General features: G+C 37.7%; 1 protein-coding gene and 1 pseudogene across 1 annotated transcript; one reads left to right on the forward strand and one right to left on the reverse strand.

Annotated features, from left to right (window-relative positions):
* Positions 1–25494, forward strand: COX16 (cytochrome c oxidase assembly factor COX16). The gene is made up of 4 exons (XM_073242205.1): positions 1–242; positions 6199–6270; positions 22007–22069; positions 25130–25494. The coding sequence occupies exons 1-4, from the start codon at positions 189–191 to the stop codon at positions 25244–25246; spliced, it is 306 nt and encodes a 101-aa protein (XP_073098306.1). The 5' UTR covers positions 1–188; the 3' UTR covers positions 25247–25494.
* On the reverse strand, positions 22727–23245 carry LOC118968529 (cytochrome c oxidase subunit 7C, mitochondrial pseudogene; annotated as a pseudogene).
* Positions 25495–25778: the final 284 nt, after the last annotated feature.

Here is a 25778-nt window from a genome sequence, read left to right on the forward strand (position 1 = left end):
ATGGATCGATTGCTTTTGCCTGGTGGAGACTTAGGAGAGTACCATGCACCTGACGGGGGAGGAAGGGAGGTGAGTCAAGGACAGTCTTGTCGGGAGGGAACTTGAGCCGCTGAAGTCAGAAGGCTGCGCTGGGCCTGTTGGCGGGGCGTCCAGGCGAGCGGGAGAGTTCAGTCGTATTTGCACCGGCCATGATCCGCGCTTTGCGCAGGAACAAGACCCTCCGCTACGGAGTCCCCATGTTGGTGAGCGCAGGGAGGAAAATGTATGGGGGCGGGATTCCGGAAGGGGTGGGATCTCACGTTTGGCAGGTTGGAGGAGACTGAGGGGAGTCCGCCGCAACAGGTGAAGCTGAGAAGTGCAGCCGGGATGGGAAGGGGCTGGCTTTAGATAGAGAAATTGCAGTCAGTCGTCCTAGTCTTCTCCCCGCGTTGGTAGTACGATAGCATTAAAAGTCCCTCTCTTACCTTCCCTGGTGGCTACCAAGGTGTGCTTCAGAAAGCGATGTCAGAACCAGAATTTAACCCTAGTCTGGATGATTGTTAAGCTTGTATTTTCTCATCCCGCTATAGCTTGAAGATACTCTGGATCACGGAGACTAGATGTATTTACCTCATTTATCTGTACGTTCGGGCATCTCCATGTTTCAGCTTCCTAGTCTAGCTGGCATACTTCAGGGTTGTTAGGAGTTAAAGCCTTATGACGTGCGTATTTAGCACGGTGCCTGCCACGTTGTAGCAGCCCTCAAGGTGTTGCTGAATCGTAGTTGATATATTTAAAGCACATTGAAAGTAGTTTCTCTGTTCTTAATGTTTGCGTTCAGTTTTACACTACGTTCCCTGAAGATCCCTTTCAACATGAAGATACAGGTGGAAGTTGACGTAACACCAACTAGAGTTGGAATCCAGCCACACAGCTCCCCTTTATTTGCTGTTTAATCTTGGCAAGTTATTTTGTTTCAGCAAGTATTGATGTCATAGTGAATGAAAAAATTTAAATAAAGCATGTGGACAAAGCCACTTTCTTTTAAATACAGAATAGCTTATTATTGGTATGGATATTGGTACTGGTGAGGTTACCAGCTTTTGCATTTATTCAGGATTAAAGCAAATAAGTGACTAGAAAAACAATGAGTTTTTTTACTTATCTCTGATGAATCTGATTTTTTTAAAAGTCTTTGGAAACTCCTTTTTATATCTTTTTTAAAATTTAAAGAAAACTTTGTATTTATAAGATAGTATAGTCATTTATGTAGGGTATGTGTAAAAACTATCCTCTGCACATTCTTCTGCCCCCAAATGCAGGTCCATTCAGCAGCATTGTGATTGTAGTCACTAACTTGAGGTTACCTGTATGTCCCAATGGAAGCCAGTTTGATTTTGTTTTTTTCAAAATCATCAAAGCCAAGTATTGAAGCGCCTTCTAGAGGTTTCCTCATTTTTTTTAGGCAAAGTACCACAATAGCCTTTATTAACCTTAAACATAAAAGTTATTTTGCTAGCAAAAATGGATTTATTCAGAATGGCAGAGAATTGCAATTTGGAACATGAAACCTTTGGAGAAACCATAGGCATTAAAAGAGAGGAACATTATTTTATGGAGAAGAAGGAGGAAGTTGGGAGGGGTTATTTTGAATCAAAGTCCAAGGGGAGAAAAACAGGAGTTCAGGGTGATGTGGGTTTCTCATTGGTTGAGTTGCAAGGATAGTCAGTTTCCTGTAGGAAATGCAGTGTACATCTTTTCCCTTTTGGGGTTTGTAATGGATGATTCTTTCCTGTTGAGGCTTCTTCTGTTGGGGTCTGTAACTGACACGGAGTGGTACTGCTTCACCTCACTCCACTTTAGAGAGGTTTCCTTTTACTAATTTTCACACCTTCTTCACCAAGTGTATTACCTACCCAACATGGACCTAGGGGACCACGTTTCAAAATATGGGTCCTAAACATAAATAATTTTGTAGAGGAAAATGTGTAGTTCAATACTGTAAAACCCAGTGCTCCCGGAAAGAATTCAAAAGGTACACTCTTTTTATCATGTATCAGTCAACGCTACAGAAAGAATTAAAAATATACATTCTTTTTAATCATGTGTCAATCAAATATGTCATAATTACTATATTTATCTTTAAGTTGAAATTATTTCCTCTCTTGGAAAAATATTAATGCTTCATATGAATCTTTATTCAGCAACATACAGAAGAGGGCTTGGAATATCAGGTATATGCTAATAATACCCTTCTTACCTTCACTTTCAAACAATTTGAGAAAGAGAACTTACTTGTTGCTTCAGCTTCCACATTGTCCATTTAGTCCCTAGAATTTACCTTTCTGATCTGACCAGTGACTTAATTGTTCCTATACACCAAAATTAGCCCAATTAAAGCGTTCTCTTCCCTTGTTTTTAGTATATTCACAGTTATGAGCTGTTACCACAGTCTCATTTTAGGACATTTTTATCAACCCCAAAGAAACACCATCCCATTTTTAGTCACTTCCTTTTCTTTCCTCCCCCTCCTTCCACCCTCCCTAGGCAATTACTAATCTACTTCTGACTACAGATTTAACAGAATAGTACAACATGTGGTCTTTTGTGACTGATTCCTTTCATTTGGCATAATGTTTTCAAGATTCATTCAAGTTATGAAGTGTATCAAAACTTCACTTCTTTTTATGGCTAAATAATATTTCATGATTTAGATAGACAACATTTTGTTTATCCATTGATGAACATTGGGGTTGTTTCTGTTTTTTGGCTATCATGTATAATGCTGCTATGAACATTCATGTACAAGTTTTTATGGACATATGTTTTCATTTCTCTTGGGTATATACACAGTAGTAGAATTGTTGGGTCATATGGTAAGTCCTTGCTTAACATTTTGAGAAACTGTCAGCTGTTTCCCAAAATGGCTACATTATTTTACATTCACACAATGTGTGAGGCTTCTGATTTCTCCACATCCTTGCCAACACTTGTTATTGTTCATCTTTCTTATTATTATTATAATACCCTTCTGGTGAGTGTGAAGTGGTATCTCTTTGTGGTTTTGATTTGCATTTCTGTAATGACTGTTGCATGAAACATCCTTTCAGATATTTATTGGTTATCTGTGTATCTTCTTTGGAGAAATGTCTTTCAAATTTTTCGCCCATTTTTTTAATTGGGCAAAGGTTTCCTTAAACACCTGGAACCAGTAATTCTCTTAGCCTTTGTCAAAGGGCTCTGTGTGTTTGGGCATTGAAAGGAAGGAGCGACACACAGCAGCAATTCACCGGAGAATTCTGCTTTATTAGGGAAAGGTGCTGGGTTATATAGGAAGGGATATGGGGTGATTGTGGTGTTACTTCTACGGGGCTGGTGGCTGTTGGCTAGGTGCTGGGATTGGGAGGGAGGAGAGAGGTGATTGGGCTTCAGGTGGTGCCGGCGGGAACTGAGGACCCGGAAGAGAAGCCCGAGGTTCGCCATCTTACGGGTGGGGGCCCTTCAGGCATATCTTCAATACTCACCCAGGCAGGTTACAGCTCAGCCTTAAGCTTTTACTTTTGTTTTCTCAAAGCCTCAAGGTTAGCCATAGGTGAGTGTTTAGGGCCTTCTCAGGTCTTTCATGAGTTTACACACTGCTTTGGGCATAAGCACAGTTCTGTTCATGTGCATGTCCTAGATTCTCGGGAGTATGTTTGAGCTTTTCAAGTCCTCTATGGACACCTTATACCTCATATTTTCCTTTTAGGTGTTTTTGGTTGACAACTGTTTGCTGTACCATTGTCTACATAATTTTTTTTATGATTAATCATGCAATGGTGAACAAAGTTTTGATGATACAGGAAGTGGAAGAATTGATGTATTGGTATCTTTCAGTAAATGAGATGGGATCTGGTGCACAAATGAAGATATTTAGTTAGGGTTGTAGATACTATTGTAATGAGTGGTAGGTGGTACAATGTGGTACTGACACTGACTCAGAATTAGCTCAGACATCACAGATTAAGGGCAGAGTCCTCCAAAAAACACCCCTTTCTTCAGACACCAGCTGAAAGCTCTGGCGTTCTTAGAGGACCTGTGCTTCTGATCAACTGGTTACATACTTGAGGTTTCTATTATCCTCTAAGGTCCAGTAATTCACTAGAATGACTCATAGAACTCAGGAAAGCATTATACTTATGGTTATAGTTTTATTAAAAGTATACAAATTAGGAACAGCCAAAAGAAGAGACCCATGCAGAGTTTCCATGTTTTCTTTCTGTGGAATCAAGGTATGCCACTCTCCCAGCACACTGATGTGGTCACCAACCAGGAAGCTCAACCAGGTTTCAGTGTACAGAGTTTTTTACTGGGGTTTCATTATCTAGGCATGGTTGATTGAATCACTGGTTTCATGACTGAACTCAGTCTCAGCTCTCCATCCTCCCTGAAGGTTGGATTGATATCACATGGCTTAAAGCTCCAGCCCTCTAGTCTCATGGTTATTCCAGCATGGCTAGCCTGTATCCTGCAGCTGGAGGCCCACCGTGAGTCACCTCATTAGCATAAACTCTGGTGTGGTCCCAGAGATCCACACATATGTTAACAAAGATACTCTTGTCACTCAGGAAATTCCAAGTTACTAGCTCCCTCCCAGGAACCTGGGACAAAAAGCAGACAAATTCCTTAGTATGTAACATGTAGGTACTGTGATTTCTGTATGACAGGAAAGAGATGTTGGTGGCCTCAAGTAGAGTGTTAGGAGAGGATTAATCAGAAATTCTCAGATTTAAGAAATATCTTCAAACTAGAGGTGGAAGAACTCCAGTGTATTAGACGCAAGAGATGAATGAAAGGAGATGACTCCAAAGAAGTTGTCTTCAATAATAGGATGGAAGTAGTTGACATTTACTGGGATGTGAAAGACAGTTAAGGGCAGTTTGGGGCATAAAGACTATTGGGTAAAAACTCAAAGAGTTTTTTTTAAATGTAAATTTATATATACCTGTTAGATTTTCAAGTAGACATGTCAAATAGGAAGGCAGGTCTTCAGTTCAGTGGGATGTTTCCCATTGAAAATCTACATTTGGAGGTTGGTAGGTTATAAAGATTATTTAAATCTGTGGAATTGGATGACATCACTTAGGGACAAAGTGTTGGTCATGAATAGGCAGAAGATGTGTGCACACAGCCTTTTGGAATACTCCAGCATTTTAAGGTTAGGAAGGTAAGGAAGAATGAATAAAAGGAAAGAAGAAATTAGGAAAACCAGGGGTGTGTCTTTGATCGAAACTAAGGGACAAAAGTTATTTTGCTTACAGAAAGAACTCTTACAGATTGCCACTGCAGGTATCAGCTACTTATATACAACATATTTTTCCTGATTTGTTGTGTTTTGATTTTGTGTTATTTTTATTTCATTTATTTGTCAAAGTAGATGTTTTAAATTTTTATGTGGTCAGATTTATTGGGTTTTGAAATTCATATCCTCAAGGTTTTGTTGGTATTCTGACTTCAAAATTGCAAAATTTTATGTTTTATAATGCTTTATATCTTTTTATATTTAATTGCAATATTAATATGTTGGTATAAAAAGAAAGGCAGGGATCAATCTTTATTTTTTCCAAATTGCTAGACTTCTGAAGCTTTAGGATGAGGGATGGAAGCCCATTAGATTGTTGATAGAGATGATACAGTAGCAATGACAATTCAAAGGCTTTTTAAAGGTTTACTGCATATTAAGAAGTATGGCATATTTCATGAGATTCTTTTATCACTTGGTAAGAAAATGGAGAAAAATCTCCTCCAATCAGCTTGTTTTGCAAAATCACACAATTGAAGGAATTCTGGTCTTGAAGAAATAAGGCCAGATTTTTATTCCTGGCTTTACCCCATGTAATCATGGGCAAGTCATTTAGTTGGCTGTGGTTTTATTTCCTTGTCTATATGGACTTTTTTCTTACTTTATAGATCTTTTGTAAAGATCAACTATTAAATGCTTGTGGTGATATTTAAACCAAAGGTCAAGTAAGGGTATGGTGTACTGATTTTGGTATTTGGTCATGTGTTAAAATGTTTCCCAGTGACAGTCTATACTACATCTACTCTGCACAGATAAATGGTAACTCAGCAGGAAAAATAATCTCTAGGATTTCGTATCTGTTACTGTTGGCATTTAGATAAGTACACTATAAATCGATTGAATTCTGCCCTTCTCTTTTGTTTGTTTCTTTGTTTCAGTTGCTGATTGTTGGAGGTTCTTTTGGTCTTCGGGAATTTTCCCAAATCCGTTATGATGCTGTGAAGATTAAAGTAAGAATTATAATTGGGGTTTGACATGTGCCCTTGTATATGTGTGTTCTGGTTTAGGAGATATGTGTACTTGGTGTACTAAGCAGTCTGAGTTTTGTCTTGCTTTTCAAGGTTGATATATGATCTTTGGGCTCCTGTTTTTTAAAACAACATTAATGATCACATGGAGGTGAATCATGCAATATAAAGAAGTTAAAAATCTCCTTATTCACTAGAAAATCTGCAATACTGTTAGCTTTCATTGATGTAGTTTTTAGGATTTAGAAGAGACTAAAGAACATGGAACAACAATTTCACTCCATTTTATTGCTTCAGTTATAACGTTAGGTATTTCATATTCATAACAATAATTTTATAAATTATACTGATCTGTATTTTTAGTAACACTTAAAGGAAAATTATTTTTCACCATAAATGATACTTATCCTTTTGAAGGTATACCTTTGTGGTAGGACTCTGCTAGTTTTCAAATATATATATATATATATGATGGTCTTTATTTTACTGGTGAGAAGCTGAGCCTCAGAGAGCTTAAGTTGCTTGCCCAAGTTATATGGCTATTTAGGGGTAAAGCTAGGATTCTCACCCTCTATGACTGACTAGTTACTGTCAGATTCAGACCAAGTGTTACATAAGAGCTCTGATTAATTAATACAGAAGTATGCATTTTTTGTTTGTGGCACACATCTGATATTTGAGTGTTTTTCCAAGTAATATATACATATATTTTTTTCATTAGCAGACCTCAGTAACTAACTCCAGCTAGTCTTTAAGACAATAGTTAATAGGGTGAATAAACATTAAATTTAAAAGTGACGTTAGGTTTTGTGAGGGAATAGAGCAGTTTTCAACTGTGTTTAAAAGTTTCTGTTAGTATCCCAATTACTTTATTTAGGATTTTATCCCTCTTTCTCTTTAAGATGGAAGTTATAATAATATGAGTTTTGGAAGTGGGATGACATGTACAGATAACATGTACCTATTTGAAAAATAGTTGAATATTTGTAATTTGTTTAACATGTGTTAAATCATACTGATATCCAATAAACTGGTTCTTACAAAGCTTATAGCATAATCGAGGCTGGAAGACATCTGACATAAAAATATACCCAAAGATATAACAATGCCCAGTAAAATTCTGTATTAGAATTTTGCATAAAACATTACTAGAACTTCAAGGACAGGCATACAGTTTAGACTTGGGAAAGGGGAATCAGGAAGGTTTGCCAGAAGTATCAACCTTTGAATTAAGGCTTTACGAATGAGTAAGAGTCTGGCATGATAAATTTAATGTACTGCAACAAAAGGACCTCCAACCATGAATCCTCTACCTGGCAAGATTATCATCTAAATTTGAAGCAGGTATTAAACAATTTTCCAGTTAAACAAAAGTTGAAGGAATTCATAACCACTAAGTCAATCTTACACAGTATGTTAAAAGGATTGCTCTAGATGGAAATGACCCTAAAGCTAAATAGCTTTCACCAGTGAAAATAAACCCACCATAAAGGTAGTAGACCAACTAATTACCAAGCAAGTACAAAATTAAAGTGAAAGTAGTAAAACCAACTGTACACAAAAATTAGTCAAGGATACACAAGAAGTGCAGAGTATAACAACTAATACATAAAATGTGGAGGAGGAAGAAGAAGAAAAAAGTACTTTTAGACTGTGTTTGGAATAGAGAAATCATCAACTTAACATAGACTGTTAGTCAGGAAGCTATCCTTGAACCTTATGGTAACCACACACCTAAAGCCTATAACAGATACACAAAAAATTTAAAGAGGAATCCAATCACAACACTAAAGGAAACCATCAAATAACAAAAGAGAAGAGTATAAGAGAGGAAGAAAGGAATAGAGAGGAACTATAAAAACAAAAATAATTAATAAAATGGCAAAAAGTATGTACCTATCAATAATTATCTTAAATGGAAATGGACTGAATGCACTAATCAAAAGACGTAGAGAGGCAGAATGGATAAAGAAACAAGATCCATCTATATACTGCCTATAGGAGACTAATTTCTGATGCAAAGAAACAGACTAAAAGTAAAGGGATAGAAAAAGATATTTCATGCAAATAATAGGGAGAAAAAAGGAGTGGTAGTACTTACCCCCAGAAAAAAATAGATTTCAAAATAAAGAAAGTAACAAGAGACAAAGAAGGACATTACATAATAATAATGGGGTCAGTACAACAGGAGGATATAACCATTATAAATGTCTATGCAACCAACATAGGAGCACCTAAATAAATATGTGAAACAAATACTAACAGAATTAAAGGGGGAAATAGATAGCACACCTTCATTTTAGGAGACTTTAACACACCATTCACATCAGTAGATCAACCTGACAAAAAATAAATAAGGATACAGAGGCACTGAACAATACATTAGATCAGACAGACTTAACAGACATCTACATAACACTCCACCCAAAAGCAGCAGGATACATATTCTTCTCAAGTGTATATGGAATGTTCTTAAGACTAGATCACCTACTAGGCCACAAAAAGAGCCTCAGTAAATTAAAAAAGATTGAAATTGTACCAACCAGCATCTCAGATAACAAAGGTATGAAACTAGAAACAAATTATACAAAGAAAACAAAAAAGCTTACAGATCAATGGAGGCTAAACAACATGCTTCTAAATAATCAATGGATCAATGATCAAATTAAAACAGAAATCAGGCAATACATGGAGACAAACAAAAACAAAAATTAAACAACCCATAATCTGTGGGAAGCTGTGAAGGCAGTTCTAAGACAGAAGTACATAGCAATACAGGCCTACCTCAGGAAACAAAACAATCCCAAATAGTCTAAACTCAGAATTAAAGAAACTAGAAATAGAAGAACAAATAAATCAAAAGTTAACATAAGGAGGGACATAATAAAGATAAGAGCATAAAAAAATCAATGAAACTAGGAGGTGGTTCTTTGAGAAAATAAGCAAAATAGATAAACTCATAGCCAGACTTACCAAGAAAGAGAATTCACACATAAACAAAATCAGAAATGAAGAAGGAATAATCACAATAGATACCACAGAAATACAAAAAATTATTAGAGAATACAATGAAAAATTATATGCCAATAAATTTAACAACCTAGAAGAAATGGACAACTTTCTAGGTAAGTACAACCTTCCCAGATTGACCCAGAAAAAAACAGAAAATCTGAATAGACAGTCACCAGCAATGAAATTGAATTAGTAATCAGAAAACTCCCAAAACACAAAATCACAGGACCAGATGGCTTCACAGCTGAATTCTACCAAACATTTAAAGATCTAGTACCCATCCTTCTTAAAGTATTCCACAAAGTAGGAGAGGAGGTAACTCATTCTCACTGCCAAACTCATTCTGTGAGGCCAGCATCACTCTAATACCAAAACTAGACAAAGATACCACAAAAAAAAGAAAATTATGGACAAATATCGCTGATGAACATAGATGTAAAAATCCTCAGCAAACTGAATTTAAAATACATCAAAAAGGTCATCCATCATGATCAAGTGGGATTTATTCCAGGGATGCAAGGATGGTATAATACTCATAAATCAATCAATATTATATACCACATTAACAAAAAGAAGGATAAAAACCACATGATCATCTCAATAGATGCTGAAAAAGCATTTGACAAAATTCAACATCCATTCATGATAAAAACTCAATAAAATGGGTATAGAGGGTACATACCTCAACATAGTGAAGGCAAACCCACTGCCAACATACTTAATAGAAGAGAGCTGAAAGCTTTACTCTAAGATTGGGAACAAGACAAGGATGCCCATTCTCATCACTTCTATTCAGCATAGTACTAGAGGTCCTAACCACAGCAATCAGACAACACAAAGAGATAAAAGGCATCCAAATGGTAAGGAAGAAGTTTAATTGCCACTATTTGCAGATGACATGATATTATATATAGAAAACCCTAAAGAATCCACCAAAACCTACTAGAACTAATATCTGAATTCAGCAAAGTTGTAGGATACAAAATCAATATACAAAATTTGTTGCAGTCCTATATACTAACAACGAATTAGCAGAAAGAGAAATCAGGAAAACAACTCCATTTATAATTGCATTAAAAAGAATAAAATACCTAGGAATAAACCTAGCCAAGGAGTGAAAGATGTATACTCTGAACACTGTAAGACACTCATGAGAGAAATTAAAGAAGATACCAAAAAAATGGAAGTCTATCCTGTGCTCATGGATAGGAAGAATTAATATTGTTAAAATGGCCATCCTTCCTGGGGCGGAGCCAAGATGGCGGTGTGAGTAGAGCAGTGGAAATCTCCTCCCAAAAACACATAGAGCTATGAAAATATAACAAAGAAAAATCTTCCTAAAATAGAGACCACAGGACACAGGACAACATCCAGACCACAGGACGACACCACATCCACATCGCAAGAACCCAGCGCCTTGCAAAGGGGGTAGGATACAAGCCCCGGCCTGGCAGGACCCGAGCCCCCCTACCCCCGGCTCCCAGCGGGTGGAAAGAAACCGGAGCGGTTTTTTTTTCTTTTGCGGAGTGCTTTTTGGAAGCCTTAAAGGGACAGGGACCCCGGTGCTAGGGAGGCAGGGCAGCGGGACTGGTGAGCAGGTGCCTGGAACCGGTGCCTGAGGACAAAGAATATCCCGCGTTTTTCGCTGCGGGACCAGTGGGCGGGTGCCTGAGACCGGCACTTGAGGACGGAGGAAATCGCACGTTTTTCCCCTTTTTTTTTCTCTTGTTGGCGAGTGCTTTTCGGAAGCCTTAAAGGTACAGGGACCCCGGTGCTAGGGAGGCAGGGCGGCGGGACTGGTGAGCAGGTGCCTGGGACCGGCGCCTGAGGACAAAGAATATCCCGTGTTTTTCCCTGCGGGACCGGTGGGCGGGTGCCTGAGACTGGCACTTGAGGACGGAGGAAATCACGCGTTTTTCCCCTTTTTTTTTCTCTTTTTGGCGAGTGCTTTTTGGAAGCCTTAAAGGGACAGGGACCCCGGTGCTAGGGAGGCAGGGTGGCGGGACTGGTGAGCAGGTGCCTGGGACCGGCGCCTGAGGACAAAGAATATCGCGCGTTTTTCCCTGCGGGACCAGTGGGCGGGTGCTTTTTTGAAGCCTTGAAGGGACAGGGACCCTGGTGCTAGGGAGACAGGGCAGCAGGACCAGTGAGCGGGTGCCTGGGACCGGCGCCTGAGGACAAAAAAAAATCGTGTTTTTTCCTTTTTTTTTTTTTTTTTTTTTCTGTTCCCTCTCTCATTGTTGCTGTTGTTGTTTTGGTTTGGAGAGTGCTTTTTGGAAGTCTTAAAGGGGCAGGACAGGTCACTTAGACCAGAGGCAAGGAATCTGGGGATGTCTGGGCACTCTAACCCTTTGGGCAGCAGGGAGCACAGAGGCCCCTTAGGGAGATAAATAGCCTCCCGGCCGCTCCCCCTCCAACTGGGCTTCACCATTTTGGAGGAGCAGCCCCAGCCAGGCCACGCCCACAGCAACAGCGGAGATAAACACCATAGCAACCAAGCAGGAAGCAGAAGCCCAGTCTGCACACAGCTGCCCAGCACAAGCCACTAGAGGTCGCTATTCTCCCAGGAGAGGAAGGCCACAAACCAACAAGAAGGGAAGCTCTTCCAGCGGTCACTTGTACCAGCTCTGCAAACTATCTCTATCACCATGAAAAGACAAAACTACAGGCAGACAAAGATCACAGAGACAACACCTGAGAAGGAGACAGACCTAACCAGTCCTCCTGAAAAAGAATTCAAAATAAAAATCATGAACATGCTGACAGAGATGCAGAGAAAAATGCAAGAGCAATGGGATGAGATGCAGAGAAAAATGCAAGAGCAGTGGGATGAAGTCCGGAAGGAGATCACAGATGTCAGGAAGGAGATCACAGAAGTGAAACAATCCCTGGAACGATTTATAAGCAGAATGGATAAGATGCAAGAGGCCATTGAAGGAATAGAAGCCAGAGAACAGGAACGTATAGAAGCTGACATAGAGAGAGATAAAAGGATCTCCAGGAATGAAACAACACTAAGAGAACTATGTGACCAAGCCAAAAGGAATAATATTTGTATTATAGGGATACCAGAAGAAGAAGAAAGAGGAAAAGGGATAGAAAATCTCTTTGAGGAAATAATTGCTGAAAACTTCCCCAAACTGGGGGAGGAAATAATCGAACAGACCATGGAATTACACAGAACCCCCAACAGAAAGGATCCAAGGAGGACAACACCAAGACACATAGTAATTAAAATGGCAAGGATCAAGGACAAGGAAAGAGTTTTAAAGGCAGCTAGAGAGAAAAAGGTCACCTATAAAGGAAAACCCATCAGGCTAACATCAGACTTCTCGACAGAAACCCTACAGGCCAGAAGAGAATGGCATGATATACTTAATGCAATGAAACAGAAGGACCTTGAACCAAGGATACTGTATCCAGCACGACTATCATTTAAATATGATGGCGGGATTAAACAATTCCCAGACAAGCAAAAGCTGAGGGAATTTGCTTCCCACAAACCACCTCTATAGGGCATTCTCCAGGGACTGCTCTAGATGGGAGCACCCCTAAAAAGAGCACAGAACAAAACACACAACATATGAAGAATGGAGGAGGAGGAATAAGAAGGGAGAGAAGAAAAGAATCTCCAGACAGTGTATATAACAGCTCAATAAGCGAGCTAAGTTAGGCAGTAAGATACTAAGGAAGCTAACCTTGAACCTTTGGTAACCACGAATCTAAAGCCTGCAATGGCAATGGGTACATATCTCTCAATAGTCACCCTAAATGTAAATGGACTTAATGCACCAATCAAAAGACACAGAGTAATAGAATGGATAAAAAAGCAAGACCCATCTATATGCTGCTTACAAGAAACTCACCTTAAAGCAAAGATAAGCATAGACTAAAAGTCAAGGGATGGAAAAACATATTTCAGGCAAACAACAGTGAGAAGAAAGCAGGGGTTGCAGTACTAATATCAGACAAAATAGACTTCAAAACAAAGAAAGTAACAAGAGATAAAGAAGGCCACTACATAATGATAAAGGGCTCAGTCCAACAAGAGGATATAACCATTCTAAATATATATGCACCCAATACAGGAGCACCAGCATATGTGAAGCAAATACTAACAGAACTAAAGAGGGAAATAGACTGCAATGCATTCATTTTAGGAGACTTCAAAACACCACTCACCCCGAAGGATAGATCCACTGGGCAGAAAATAAGTAAGGACACACAGGCACTGAACAACACACTAGAACAGATGGACCTAATAGACATCTATAGAACTCTACATCCAAAAGCAACAGGATATACATTCTTCTCAAGTGCACATGAAACATTCTCCAGAATAGACCACATACTAGCTCACAAAAAGAGCCTCAGTAAACTCCAAAATATTGAAATTCTACCAACCAATTTTTCAGACCACAAAGGTATAAAAGTAGAAATAAATTCTACAAAGAAGGCAAAGGGGCTCACAGACACATGGAGGCTTAACAACATGCTACTAAATAATCAATGGATCAATGAACAAATCAAAATAGAGATCAAGGAATATATAGAAACAAATGACAACAACAACACTAAGCCCCAACTTCTTTGGGACGCAGCGAAAGCAGTCTTAAGAGGAAAGTATATAGCAATCCAGGCACACTTGAAGAAGGAAGAACAATCCCAAATGAATAGTCTAACATCCCAATTATCAAAACTGGAAAAAGAAGAACAAATGAGGCCTAAAGTCAGCAGAAGGAGGGACATAATAAAGATCAGAGAAGAAATAAAATTGAGAAGAATAAAAATAGCAAAAATCAACGAAACCAACAGTGGTTCTTTGAGAAAATAAACAAAATAGATAAGCCTCTAGCCAAACTTATTAAGAGAAAAAGAGAATCAACCCAAATCAACATAATCAGAAATGAGAATGAAAAAATCACGACAGACTCCACAGAAATAGAAAGAATTATTAAAGACTACTATGAAAACCTAAATGCCAACAAGCTGTAAAACCAAGAAGAAATGGACAACTTCCTAGAAAAATACAACCTCCCAAGACTGACCAAGGAAGAAACACAAAAGTTAAACAAACCAATTACTGGCAAGGAAATTGAAATGGTAATCAAAAAACTACCCAAGAACAAAACCCCGGGGCCGGACGGATTTACCTCGGAATTTTATCAGACACACAGAGAAGACATAATTCCCATTCTTCTTAAAGTGTTCCATAAAATAGAAGAGGAGGGAATACTCCCAAACTCATTCTATGAAGCCAACATCACCCTAATACCAAAACCAGGCAAGACCCCACCAAAAAAGAAAATTACAGACCAATATCCCTGATGAATGTAGATGCAAAAATACTCAATAAAATATTAGCAAACAGAATTCAACAGTATATCAAAAGGATCATACACCATGACCAAGTGGGGTTCATCCCAGGGATGCAAGGATGGTACAACATTCGAAAATCCATCAACATCATCCACCACATCAACAAAACGAAAGACAAAAACCACATGATCATCTCCATAGATGCTGAAAAAGCATTTGACAAAATTCAACATCCATTCATGATAAAAACTCTCAGCAAAATGGGAATAGAGGGCAAGTACCTCAATGTAATAAAGGCCATATATGATAAACCCACAGTCAGCATTATACTGAACAGCGAGAAGCTGAAAGCATTTCCTCTGAGATCGGGAACCAGACAGGGATGCCCACTCTCCCCACTGTTATTTAACATAGTACTGGAGGTCCTAGCCACGGCAATCAGACAAAACAAAGAAATACAAGGAATCCAGATTGGTAAAGAAGAAGTTAAACTGTCACTATTTGCAGATGATATGATTCTGTACATAAAAAACCCTAAAGACTCCACTCCAAAACTACTAGAACTGATATCGGAATACAGCAAAGTTGCAGGATACAAAATTAACACACAGAAATCTGTAGCTTTCCTATACACTAACAATGAATCAATAGAAAGAGAAATCAGGAAAAAATTCCATTCACCATTGCATCAAAAAGAATAAAATACCTAGGAATAAACCTAACCAAAGAAGTGAAAGACTTATACTCTGAAAACTACAAGTCACTCTTAAGAGAAATTCAAGGGGACACTAATAAATGGAAACTCATCCCATGCTCATGGCTAGGAAGAATTAATGTCGTCAAAATGGCCATCCTGCCCAAAGCAATATACAGATTTGATGCAATCCCTCTCAAATTACCAGCAACATTCTTCAATGAATTGGAACAAATAATTCAAAAATTCATATGGAAACACCAAAGACCCTGAATAGCCAAAGCAATCCTGAAAAAGAAGAATAAAGTAGGGGGGATCTCACTCCCCAACTTCAACCTCTACTACAAAGCCATAGTAATCAAGACAATTTGGTACTGGCACAAGAACAGAGCCACAGACCAGTGGAACAGATTAGAGGCTCCAGAAATTAACCCAAACGTATATGGTCAATTAATATTCAATAAAGGAGCCATGGACCTACAATGGGGAAATGACAGTCTCTTCAACAGATGGTGCTGGCAAAACTGGACAGCTACATGTAGGAGAATGAAACTGGACCATTGTCTAACCCCATATACAAAGGTAAACTCAAAATGGATCAAAGACCTGAATGTAAGTCATGAAACCATTAAACTCTTGGAAAAAAACATAGGCAAAAACCTCTTAGACATAAACATGAGTGACCTCTTCTTGAACATATCTCCCCGGGCAAGGAAAACAACAGCAAAATGAGCAAGTGGGACTACATTAAGCTGAAAAGCTTCTGTACAGCGAACGACACCATCAATAGAACAAAAAGGAACCCTACAGTATGGGAGAATATATTTGAAAATGACAGATCCGATAAAGGCTTGACGTCCAGAATATATAAAGAGCTCACACACCTCAACAAACAAAAAACAAATAACCCAATTAAAAAATGGGCAGAGGAACTGAAGAGACAGTTCTCTAAAAAAGAAATACAGATGGCCAACAGACACATGAAAAGATGCTCCACATCGCTAATTATCAGAGAAATGCAAATTAAAACTACAATGAGGTATCACCTCACACCAGTAAGGATAGCTGCCATCCAAAAGACAAACAACAACAAATGTTGGCGAGGCTGTGGAGAAAGGGGAACCATCCTACACTGCTGGTGGGAATGTAAATTAGTTCAACCATTGTGGAAAGCAGTATGGAGGTTCATCAAAATGCTCAAAACAGACCTACCGTTTGACCCAGGAATTCCACTCCTAGGAATTTACCCTTAGAACGCAGCAATCAAGTTTGAGAAAGACAGATGCACCCCTATGTTTATCGCAGCACTATTTACAATAGCCAAGAATTGGAAGCAACCTAAATGTCCATCGGTAGATGAATGGATAAAGAAGATGTGGTACATATACACAATGGAATACTACTCAGCCATAAGAAGTGGAAAAATCCAACCATTTGCAGCAACATGGATGGAGCTGGAGAGTATTATGCTCAGTGAAATAAGCCAAGCGGAGAAAGAGAAATACCAATTGATTTCACTCATCTGAGGAGTATAGGAACAAAGGAAAAACTGAACGAACAAAACAGCAGCGGAATTACAGACCCCAAAAATGGACTAACAGGACCAAAGGGGAAGGAACTGGGGAGGATGGGGGGGCAGGGAGGGATAAGGGGGGGAAGAAAGGGGGTATTAAGATTAGCATGCATGGGGGGGAGAAAGGGGAGGGTGGGCTGCACAACACAGAGAGGACAAGTAGTGACTCTACAACATTTTGCTAAGCTGATGGACAGTAACCGTAATGTGGTTGTTAGGGGGGACCTGATATAGGGGAGAGCATAGTAAACATAGTACTCTTCATGTAAGTGTAGATTAAAAATTAAAAAAAAAAAAAAGAAAGAAAGAAAGAAAAGGAGGATTACTCCTTGATAGGATAAAACTATTGGTAAATCAAAGATCAACGCATGCTTTAAATATCCTTAATGTTGATCACTTAAAGGGTGTCAGATGATCAGCTATGGAAGTACTCTTTTCTGATAATATTCCTTTCTCTTAATAAAAAAAAAAAAATAGCAGTTACTGTGTGCTGACCTCCAATGAGTTCTGCACAGTGGTATAGAGGGCATGTCAAAGTGTGGGCAAAGGGTCTGTTTGTTTCTATGCAGAAGATCAAGGCCTAGCTTGGATACCCAGAAAATGAACTAAGATACGATATGAGGAGGAGCTTCCGGCATCAGCACTCTCTGGAGGACTTGTGCCGGGGGATGATCATCAAAAAGCCTCCACAGGGATCCGGACGATGCTGCGGTTGTGGCTGCATCCAGCCCACCGTCTCCTGGACTTGCCATATAAATGAGGAGGGAGATGTCTAGGCTGGCATGTGCATACAGTGAGACAACGAATTTGACCGGATCTGTACTGTTGGAACTCAACCAGGAGTTGGGAGGGGTGCAAGTTGTAGCACTCCAAAATCTTATGACTATAGACTATCTATGGTTAAAAGAACATATGGGATGTGAACAGATCCCAGAAATGGGCTGCTTTAATTTGTCTGATTTCTCTCAGACTGTTCAAGTACAGTTGGACTATATCCATCATATCATAGACAAATTTTCACAAATGCCTAGGGTGCCTAAATGGTTTTCTTGGCTTCACTGAAGATGGATGGTAATTATAGATTTGCTTTGTTTATGTCACCGTATTCCTATTATGTTAATATGTGTGTGCAAATTAGTAGTTTAAAACCTATACATACTTAAGGTACTCTACAAGAAGATATGTCAAAGAAATAATCAATCCTCCCATGTTTCCTTCCATATGCTACATCTGTAGCTTTTCTTCTTTCTTCCTAATTACAACCCTTAAATAGAATTCGTGCCTCATATCGAATTTACTGGGTATCATAATTCCTCCAGGTGGTAAAGATACCTTGAGACAAGTGCTGGGCATAGAAGCCACAGGGCATAAATCTGCAAAGAAGTAAAAAGCTAACCTTTTCAAACAATATGGCTTCTCTCTCACTTACTAACTTTACATTTTCCTGTATGGCCCCAGAAGATGACTGGTTAGCCAGAGACGGGTAAGATTCCTCAAGGGAGGAACAACCTAAGACAGGCACAGTCGCAGGGGGGCAGCAGGTGAGAATTTGGGGATCAACAGAGGTGAGGCTCAGAACCTCACCCCCCCTGCTTTGAGAGAAATCTTCTGCATCCGTGGATGTCTTGCTGCCCTTGTCTAGCCTGGATTAATACTTAGTCCATAGGCACACACCTGATCATGTGATCATCTACATTTGCCCTCTTACAGCACTAAACTATGTTTTCTACCTTTATCTTGCATCTACCTACCACTTCAGCATTTTATTAAAAATAAAAATAATAATAATAATTTAAAAAAATGTCCCTCCTTCCTAAAGCAATTTACAGATGCAGTGTAATCCCTATCAAAATACCAACAGCATTCTTCAATGAACTAGAACAAATAGTTCTAAAATTAATAGGGAATCATACAAGGCCCCAAATAGCCAAAGCAATCCTGAGAAAGAAGAACAAAGCCAGGAAATTATGCTCACTGACTTCAAGCTCTACTACAAAGCTACAGTAATCAAAACAGTTTTGTACTGGCACAAGAACATACCCATAGATCAATGGAACAGAATAGTGAACCCAGATATATACCCACACATATATGGTCAATTAATATACAATAAAGGAGCCATGACTATATAATGGGGAAAAGACAGTGTCTTCAACAACTGGTGTTAGGAAAACTGGCAGCTACATGTAAGAGAATGAAAGTGGATTATTGTCTAACTCCATACACAAAAGTAAAGTTAAAATGGATTAAAGACCTGAAGGTAAGTCATGAAACTATAAACTTCTTAGAAGAAAACATAGGGAAAAATCTCGTGAATGTAATTATGAGCAAATTTTTCCTGACACATCTCAGGTAAGTGAAAGAAAATAAAAAATAAACAGTGGGACTATAAAAAACTAAAAAGCTTCTGTACAGCAAAGGATACCAACACCAGAACAAAAAGGCAACCTACCGTATGGGAGAATATATTTGTAAACAACTCATCTGATAAGGGGTTAACATATAAAATATATAAAGAACTCATATGCCCAACATCCAAAAAACAAATAACATGATTAAAAAATTGGCAGAGGACCTGAACAGACATTTCTCCAAAGAGGAAATACAGATGGCCAGCAGGCACATGAAAAGATGTTCAACATCACTAATCATCAGGGAAATGCAAACAAAACCACAATGAGATATCACTTCACACTAGTTAGAATGGCCACTATCCAAAAGACAAGAAATAACAAATGTTGGTGAGGATGTGGAGAAATAGGAACCCTCCTTCACTGTTGGTGGGAATGTAAATTGTTGCAACCACTGTGGAAAGCAGTATGGAGGTTCCTCAAAAAACTAAAAATAGAAATATCATTCAATTCAGTAATCCCACTCCTAAAAATTTATCCAAGGAAAACAAAATCTGATTCAAAAAGACATATGCACCCCTATTTTTATCGCAGCACTATTTGCAACAGCCAAGATATGGAAGCAACCTAAGTGTCCATCAGTAGATGAATGGATAAAGAAGATGTGGTATATATACACAATGGAATATTATTCAACCATAAAAAGAAAAGAAATCCTTCCATTTGCAACAACGTGGGTGGGTGGATCTAGAGGGTATTATGTTCAGTGAAATAAGCCTTGTAGAGAAAGACAAATGCCATATGATTTCATTTATTTGTGGAATATAGAAATAAAGCAAAATAGAAGGAAGAAAACAGCAAGAAACTCATAGACACTCAGAAGTGACTAGTGGTTACCAAGGGGGAAGGGCTGGGGAAGGATGACGGGGATAAAGGGGCACAGTAATTCACAATCATAAGTTAGTCACAGAATGGTAGTACAGCATGGAGAATATAGTCAATGATTCTATAACATCTTTCTATGTTTACAGTAACCACACTAGAGGGAGTGAGGATTTAATAATATGGGTAACTGTTGAAGCACTGTGTTGTACATTTGAAACCACTATAAGATTGTATATCAGTGATACTTCAGTGAAATTTTTAAAAAGGATGAACAAAAGATTTATAATCTACTTGATCTGTTAGTTTCTCAGGAAAGTGTGTTAAGCTCTTCTAATATGTTTTGTGTATTTATTTAATCATGTATTTTTATCCATTTTGCATAAATTCCAAAGAAGTGTAGTCATGTAAAAAATTTAAAATTATAATATCTTCTTGAAAAACTTTTCCATTTATCAGTATAAAATGTTCCTTTTGATCCTGTTTGCCTTGAATTCTGTTTTGTCTATTGTAAATAGTGCTGTGTATTGATCCTTCTGCCCCCACTAGTTTTTTTTTGTATATCATTTTTGAACCCTCTACCTTCATCCTATACTTTCTTTTCTTTCTTTCTTTTTTTAGCGAATTTCCTGTAAGTAGTGTTTAGTTGGATTTCTAAAAATTTCAGTCAGAAAAATCTGTTGATAGATGAATTCAACATTTATTGGAATTACTGTTATGTATTTCTACCAAACAGTGATTGACTTAAGAAGTCAAGAAAGATGAGAGAAAATAGTAAAACGGGTTCAACGTAATCTCTCAATATCAACATTGAAAATATAATTTTATTTTATTTTAGCATTCGATGTTGCTTATGGGCACTCTTTTTTTCTAATTCTCATCCCTTTTTAAGTAAACTGTCTTTTCAATCTTCACTTTTAAGATTTTATTTTTATCTTTAATATTCTAAAGCTTCACTATTATTTGATTAAAAATGAGCTGTTTTTATTGTGTTGTGGTTATTATGTATTGTGTTTCAGTCTGAGGACTCTTGTCTTTTGTATATATTATTCATTTAATTACTGATCAGTTATTTAATTATTACTCTTCACTGTCTTTATTGTCTGATTCTAATAGACATATTTTGGAACTTTTGGATCTAGCTTTTGTAATACAGCTTTTTTGTCTTTCATCCCAGCTCGGCATCATTCCCTCAGTTGTATTTCCAGTGTACTAATTTGGTCTTAAGCTGTGTTGAGTCACTATTTCTGCTATTCCATTTACTTTAATTTGGGTTTTGTCATTGTTGTGTGTTTGTTTATTTTAGCCATGATATTCTTCTTTCCTAAAACCTTGCCACACACAGGTAATATGGCATCAGCTCCTATTTACGACTTTGGAATCCTAATTTTTTTCTTAGATGCTTCTTTGTTTCTGGTATATGGAAGGTGTTCTTTCTGTTTTTGAGAGCAGCATTTATTTATTAGTATTTTTATGTAATTTCTGTGTAATAGTATAATTTAGGATGGTGGTTAATAGCATGGATTCTGGAGGCAGAAGGCCAAGGTTCAAAGCCAGGTTCTCCCTCTTTGACAACTTACTCAAACTCCTTGGGTCCCATTATCCTTACTTGTGATTGTAAGGATAATACTTCTCTCATAGATTTTTGTGAGGATTAAAAGAGATTACGTATGTCCAAATGGCTGACACATAACAAATGCTCCGTAAATATTAGCTGCTGTTAGTTATACTAGTGGTGGTTGTAGTACATTAGTTACCATTACAGATTGGATGGGTAGTGGAGGTTTTTCCATGTATTTGTAGTCCACCATATCATATGTAACTTTCTAAATTGAAATAGAGTCTAACAGACTAAAGTAATTTATGGTTCCTCTTTCTTTTCTACAGATTGATCCTGAATTAGAAAAAAAACTGAAAATGAATAAAGTGTCATTGGAGTCAGAGTATGAGGTAGAGTACATTAATGCAGTTTCTCTTTTATAACATTCTTCCTAGTCAGTGACTGGTTCTGTCTGCCTTAAAGTAAACTCAATGATCACCAGTGCAAAAAAAATTAATTTACCTTAAATTTATGGTACTGACACAACTATGTAGGCATTGGAAAAGAAAATAAAGATGGGTCTATATTTCATATACCAGAAGTGAATAAATTCTAGATGGATCAGGAGTTTAAAAATGAAAAATAAAATGTTAAAAAGAAAGGAGAAAAACAGATATTCTTTTTGGTGATCTTGAGTTAGAAAGTCCTATTTAAGTGTGATATGTTTTAAAAGTGAAAATTGATGAGTTCATACATAAAAATTCAAAAGTTTAGCCTAAAAAAATAATACATATATTAAGTTACTAGTTAAATGAGAAATCCTAAAAATATTGTTTATCTTATCATGATGAGTTAATTTATTTATATATGAAGATCATCTACATATGAATATGGAAAAGTTCAACAACTCGGTCAGTAGGTACATGGGCAAACCATATGAAGAGTTCAGAGAAAAGGAAATATTCTTAAAGATATATATTGGATGTTACTTAAAATTATAATGAGGTGTCATTTTGTACCCATCTGATTAGCAAAAATCAAAGAATTTGATAGTACATTGTATTATAGGTTGTGGTAAAGAAGGACATTCTCCATCTCTTATAGTTATGTTCCTTTTTTGGCTCGTGTTTGGATCGTATTTTCCCATATCTTTGTATGTTTGGTCATTTTTTTTTTTTCATGCCATAAGTTTATTTACAGACATCTAGTATTTTGAACTCAAGAGTTTGATCCATTTTCAAAGAGACTGCACCTCTTAAAATGCTCCCCTGCATATCTGCTTCATGAATTAAGTAAAATATCCTTATTTCTTAAGCAGTTGTCGTCTTACTATAAAGAAAGATGCGGCAAATCCAGACCCAAGGTACAGAGTCACCATAATTAGTAACCGCCACTTGTTTTCCACCAAAAACAGCAAATTCTTCCCTGGGCCCTCCTCATAGTGGCTCCTACGCACCACAGAGGTTGTGAACCTCCGGATGCTCTGTCCCAGCATAGCGCTGTTGGGAGTTCTGTGAAAGGTGCAGAGACCAAAGGCGGAAGAAATGGCGGCACCACACCAAGTCCTCCGATTTTCACGACCTTGTTCCCTGAAGTGTTTGGTCATTTTTAAGTGAAAGGTGAACACTGTGAATAATAGATTGAAGAGACTTGTGGAGAGTGTTGATTTTCATTTAAGCAAGCAGTTAAATAATTGGCGGGGATCATGTTGAGCCTGGTTTTGTGCTTTGTAAGGAAGATCTATGGAAAGCTTTTAATGTGTCCTCAACCCCTTTAACTCTGTGGGTACTCATTTCCAAATTATCTCCCCAAAGGATCTTCTTAGAGCTTGGCTTTAAGCTTTATTGGGGTGAGTCTAAAGTAGGTTTTACTCTTAGCATAATCCTTAGGCCTAAAAAGCAGTTTTTTTGTTGTCTCAGCTGGATGTCAAGGTAGCAACTAGATTATTAAGGAAAGATCTCCACTCTGGCAGGCCTGAAAATCCAGCATCAATACTACACTGCTTTTCCTCAGCACTTCTTGGCTCCTTTCCACACTCAGTTGTACAGCAGTTGGCTGTCACGTGGTAAGCCTGAGGTGGCCTTGCCTCGCACAGGTATAGCCTAGTGTTCAGCACCTCCACATATTTTGCAAAATTCTATAGGGAATCTTTACTTCACCATAGCTCTCTGAAGAGTGGACCACTTTTATATGAAGTTGTTCTCCCAGCCTTGCATCCCATCTAAGAATTATCCTTCCATTCTCTTGAGCATAGATGTCTAATGTATCTGGGTGAAGGCCATTAATTATTTCTTAAGACCTTTTTATAACTTTGGATCATTTCATACTATACTTGAAAATAATTTACTCTCTTCTTGGACACTAAATTAGTAGAATTTTGTTCATCCATATATACTTAGTACAGACTCCTGGTAAAACTATAAGTGAAATTCAGAGAGTGGTTTCAATTCACTACCTCTCCATTATTTTGTCATAACCTCTAAGTTGCTACTTCTTGATATATAAGCACTGTGTTAGTAATGATGCTGGGGAGGGTTCGTCTGGGAGTAGCTTTTCCTTATAGTTCTTTGAGAACTGAAGAAACCATATAGACCATTTTGTTTAGTGTTTTCATTATTACTTAGGAGGGAATTAGTGCCTAGATGGCTTAAATTACTTGCCCAAGGTTATACAGCTTTTAGTAAAAAAGCAATGCTTATTATTCCAAGTATCAAGGTAAATTTCTATTATTTTCCCTGTCCCTGGATAAGCTATCCTGGGTTCTCTGAACATATTTTTCTATTTTAACTCAATTTAAGTTCAAAATAATCAAAGCAAATGTGTGAAAGTTACTGTCAGAGTGGTGTCAGAGGGTGAAGAAACATTTACCTTCTTCCCTTTTATCCTACCTTCATTCCTGTGCTGGAGAGATACTTCATACTAACTGAATATTATAATCCAGACTGGACTGGAAACTAGTTTTTATTGCCCGAAAGGGCTTTGTTCATAGCAGCTATGGGGAATATCTTTTCATTCTTAAGCCCAGCCTCATTTCCCAGGTATGGGACACATCATCTTGATCTCTTTTCTTCCTTCTGGCAGATTTTAGGGTATCCATCTTTGTTCTTTCCTCTCATTCATTACCGTCACCCAAGCCAACCCATCCTAATCATTACATTAATATGCTGGTTCAACCTTCAGAGTTTCTTTGTGCTCTCAAAAATAAAGCACGTAGACTCTTGCTATCTTAATAGTTTTATTCTGATGGGAGAAAAGATAGGCATAATGTCAATAGCAAGCAAGAAAAATCCTAATCCTAAGAAATATGACAGTTCTTCAGTTATTGTGCTTGATAAGCAGTTGATTTATTTGCTAAAATTGTAATTAAGGGCCTATTGGATAATTTACATTTACTTATTCATTCATTCATTCAGTGATGTCCTAATCAAAGCCACTAACATATATGTACTTTAATTTTTGTGGCTCTATAGAAAATAAAGGACACCACTTTTGATGACTGGAAGAATATTCGAGGACCCAGGCCTTGGGAAGATCCTGAACTCCTCCAGGGACGAAATCCAGATATCCTTAACACTAAGACAACTTGACTATGCTGATTCCTTTTTTTTTTTTTTTTGGTGATATATCAACTGAAATTCCTGCTACATACTCCTATCCAGTGGGAAGAAAAATTCCACACTTGCAGAAGCCTGATGTGAGTAATTTAATGACAGATAATCTTGATAAAAGTCAAGTACAGGTTCTTATATTTCCCAGCTCTTCCATTTTCAAATGAAAGTAACAAGGTTGATATACACATATTTTATACTGCTCAATAAAAATGTGAATACTGCTACTTAGAGAGTGTCATTTCACACGCAGCTACCCACCCAGATTCCTTTCTCACCCTACAAAGGCAGCATTCTTATACTTCAATCTGATTCCTAATGAGAATAGTAGGTCTAGATCCAAATTCTCACAGTAACATCAAGCAGTGATTTTATGTCAAACTATGCAGGAAAATAGTATTAGTCATATTCTGATAAGAGTCTTAGTTTTATTTATAATACCTCATGTGGAAATGCTAATCAGTTTCCAAAGCATTACCTGATGATTGTGTTGATACCATTAAGATGTATT

Source organism: Manis javanica, chromosome 8, assembly GCF_040802235.1.
Source record: "Manis javanica isolate MJ-LG chromosome 8, MJ_LKY, whole genome shotgun sequence".
NCBI classification, from domain to species: Eukaryota; Metazoa; Chordata; class Mammalia; order Pholidota; family Manidae; genus Manis; species Manis javanica.

Coding starts and splice junctions, on each gene's coding strand:
- COX16 (XM_073242205.1), top strand. CDS start 189: ATGATCCGCGCTTTGCGCAGGAACAAGACCCTCCGCTACGGAGTCCCC. Junction 243..6,198: donor GCTACGGAGTCCCCATGTTG/GTGAGCGCAGGG, acceptor TCTTTGTTTCAG/TTGCTGATTGTTGGAGGTTC. Junction 22,070..25,129: donor CATTGGAGTCAGAGTATGAG/GTAGAGTACATT, acceptor GTGGCTCTATAG/AAAATAAAGGACACCACTTT.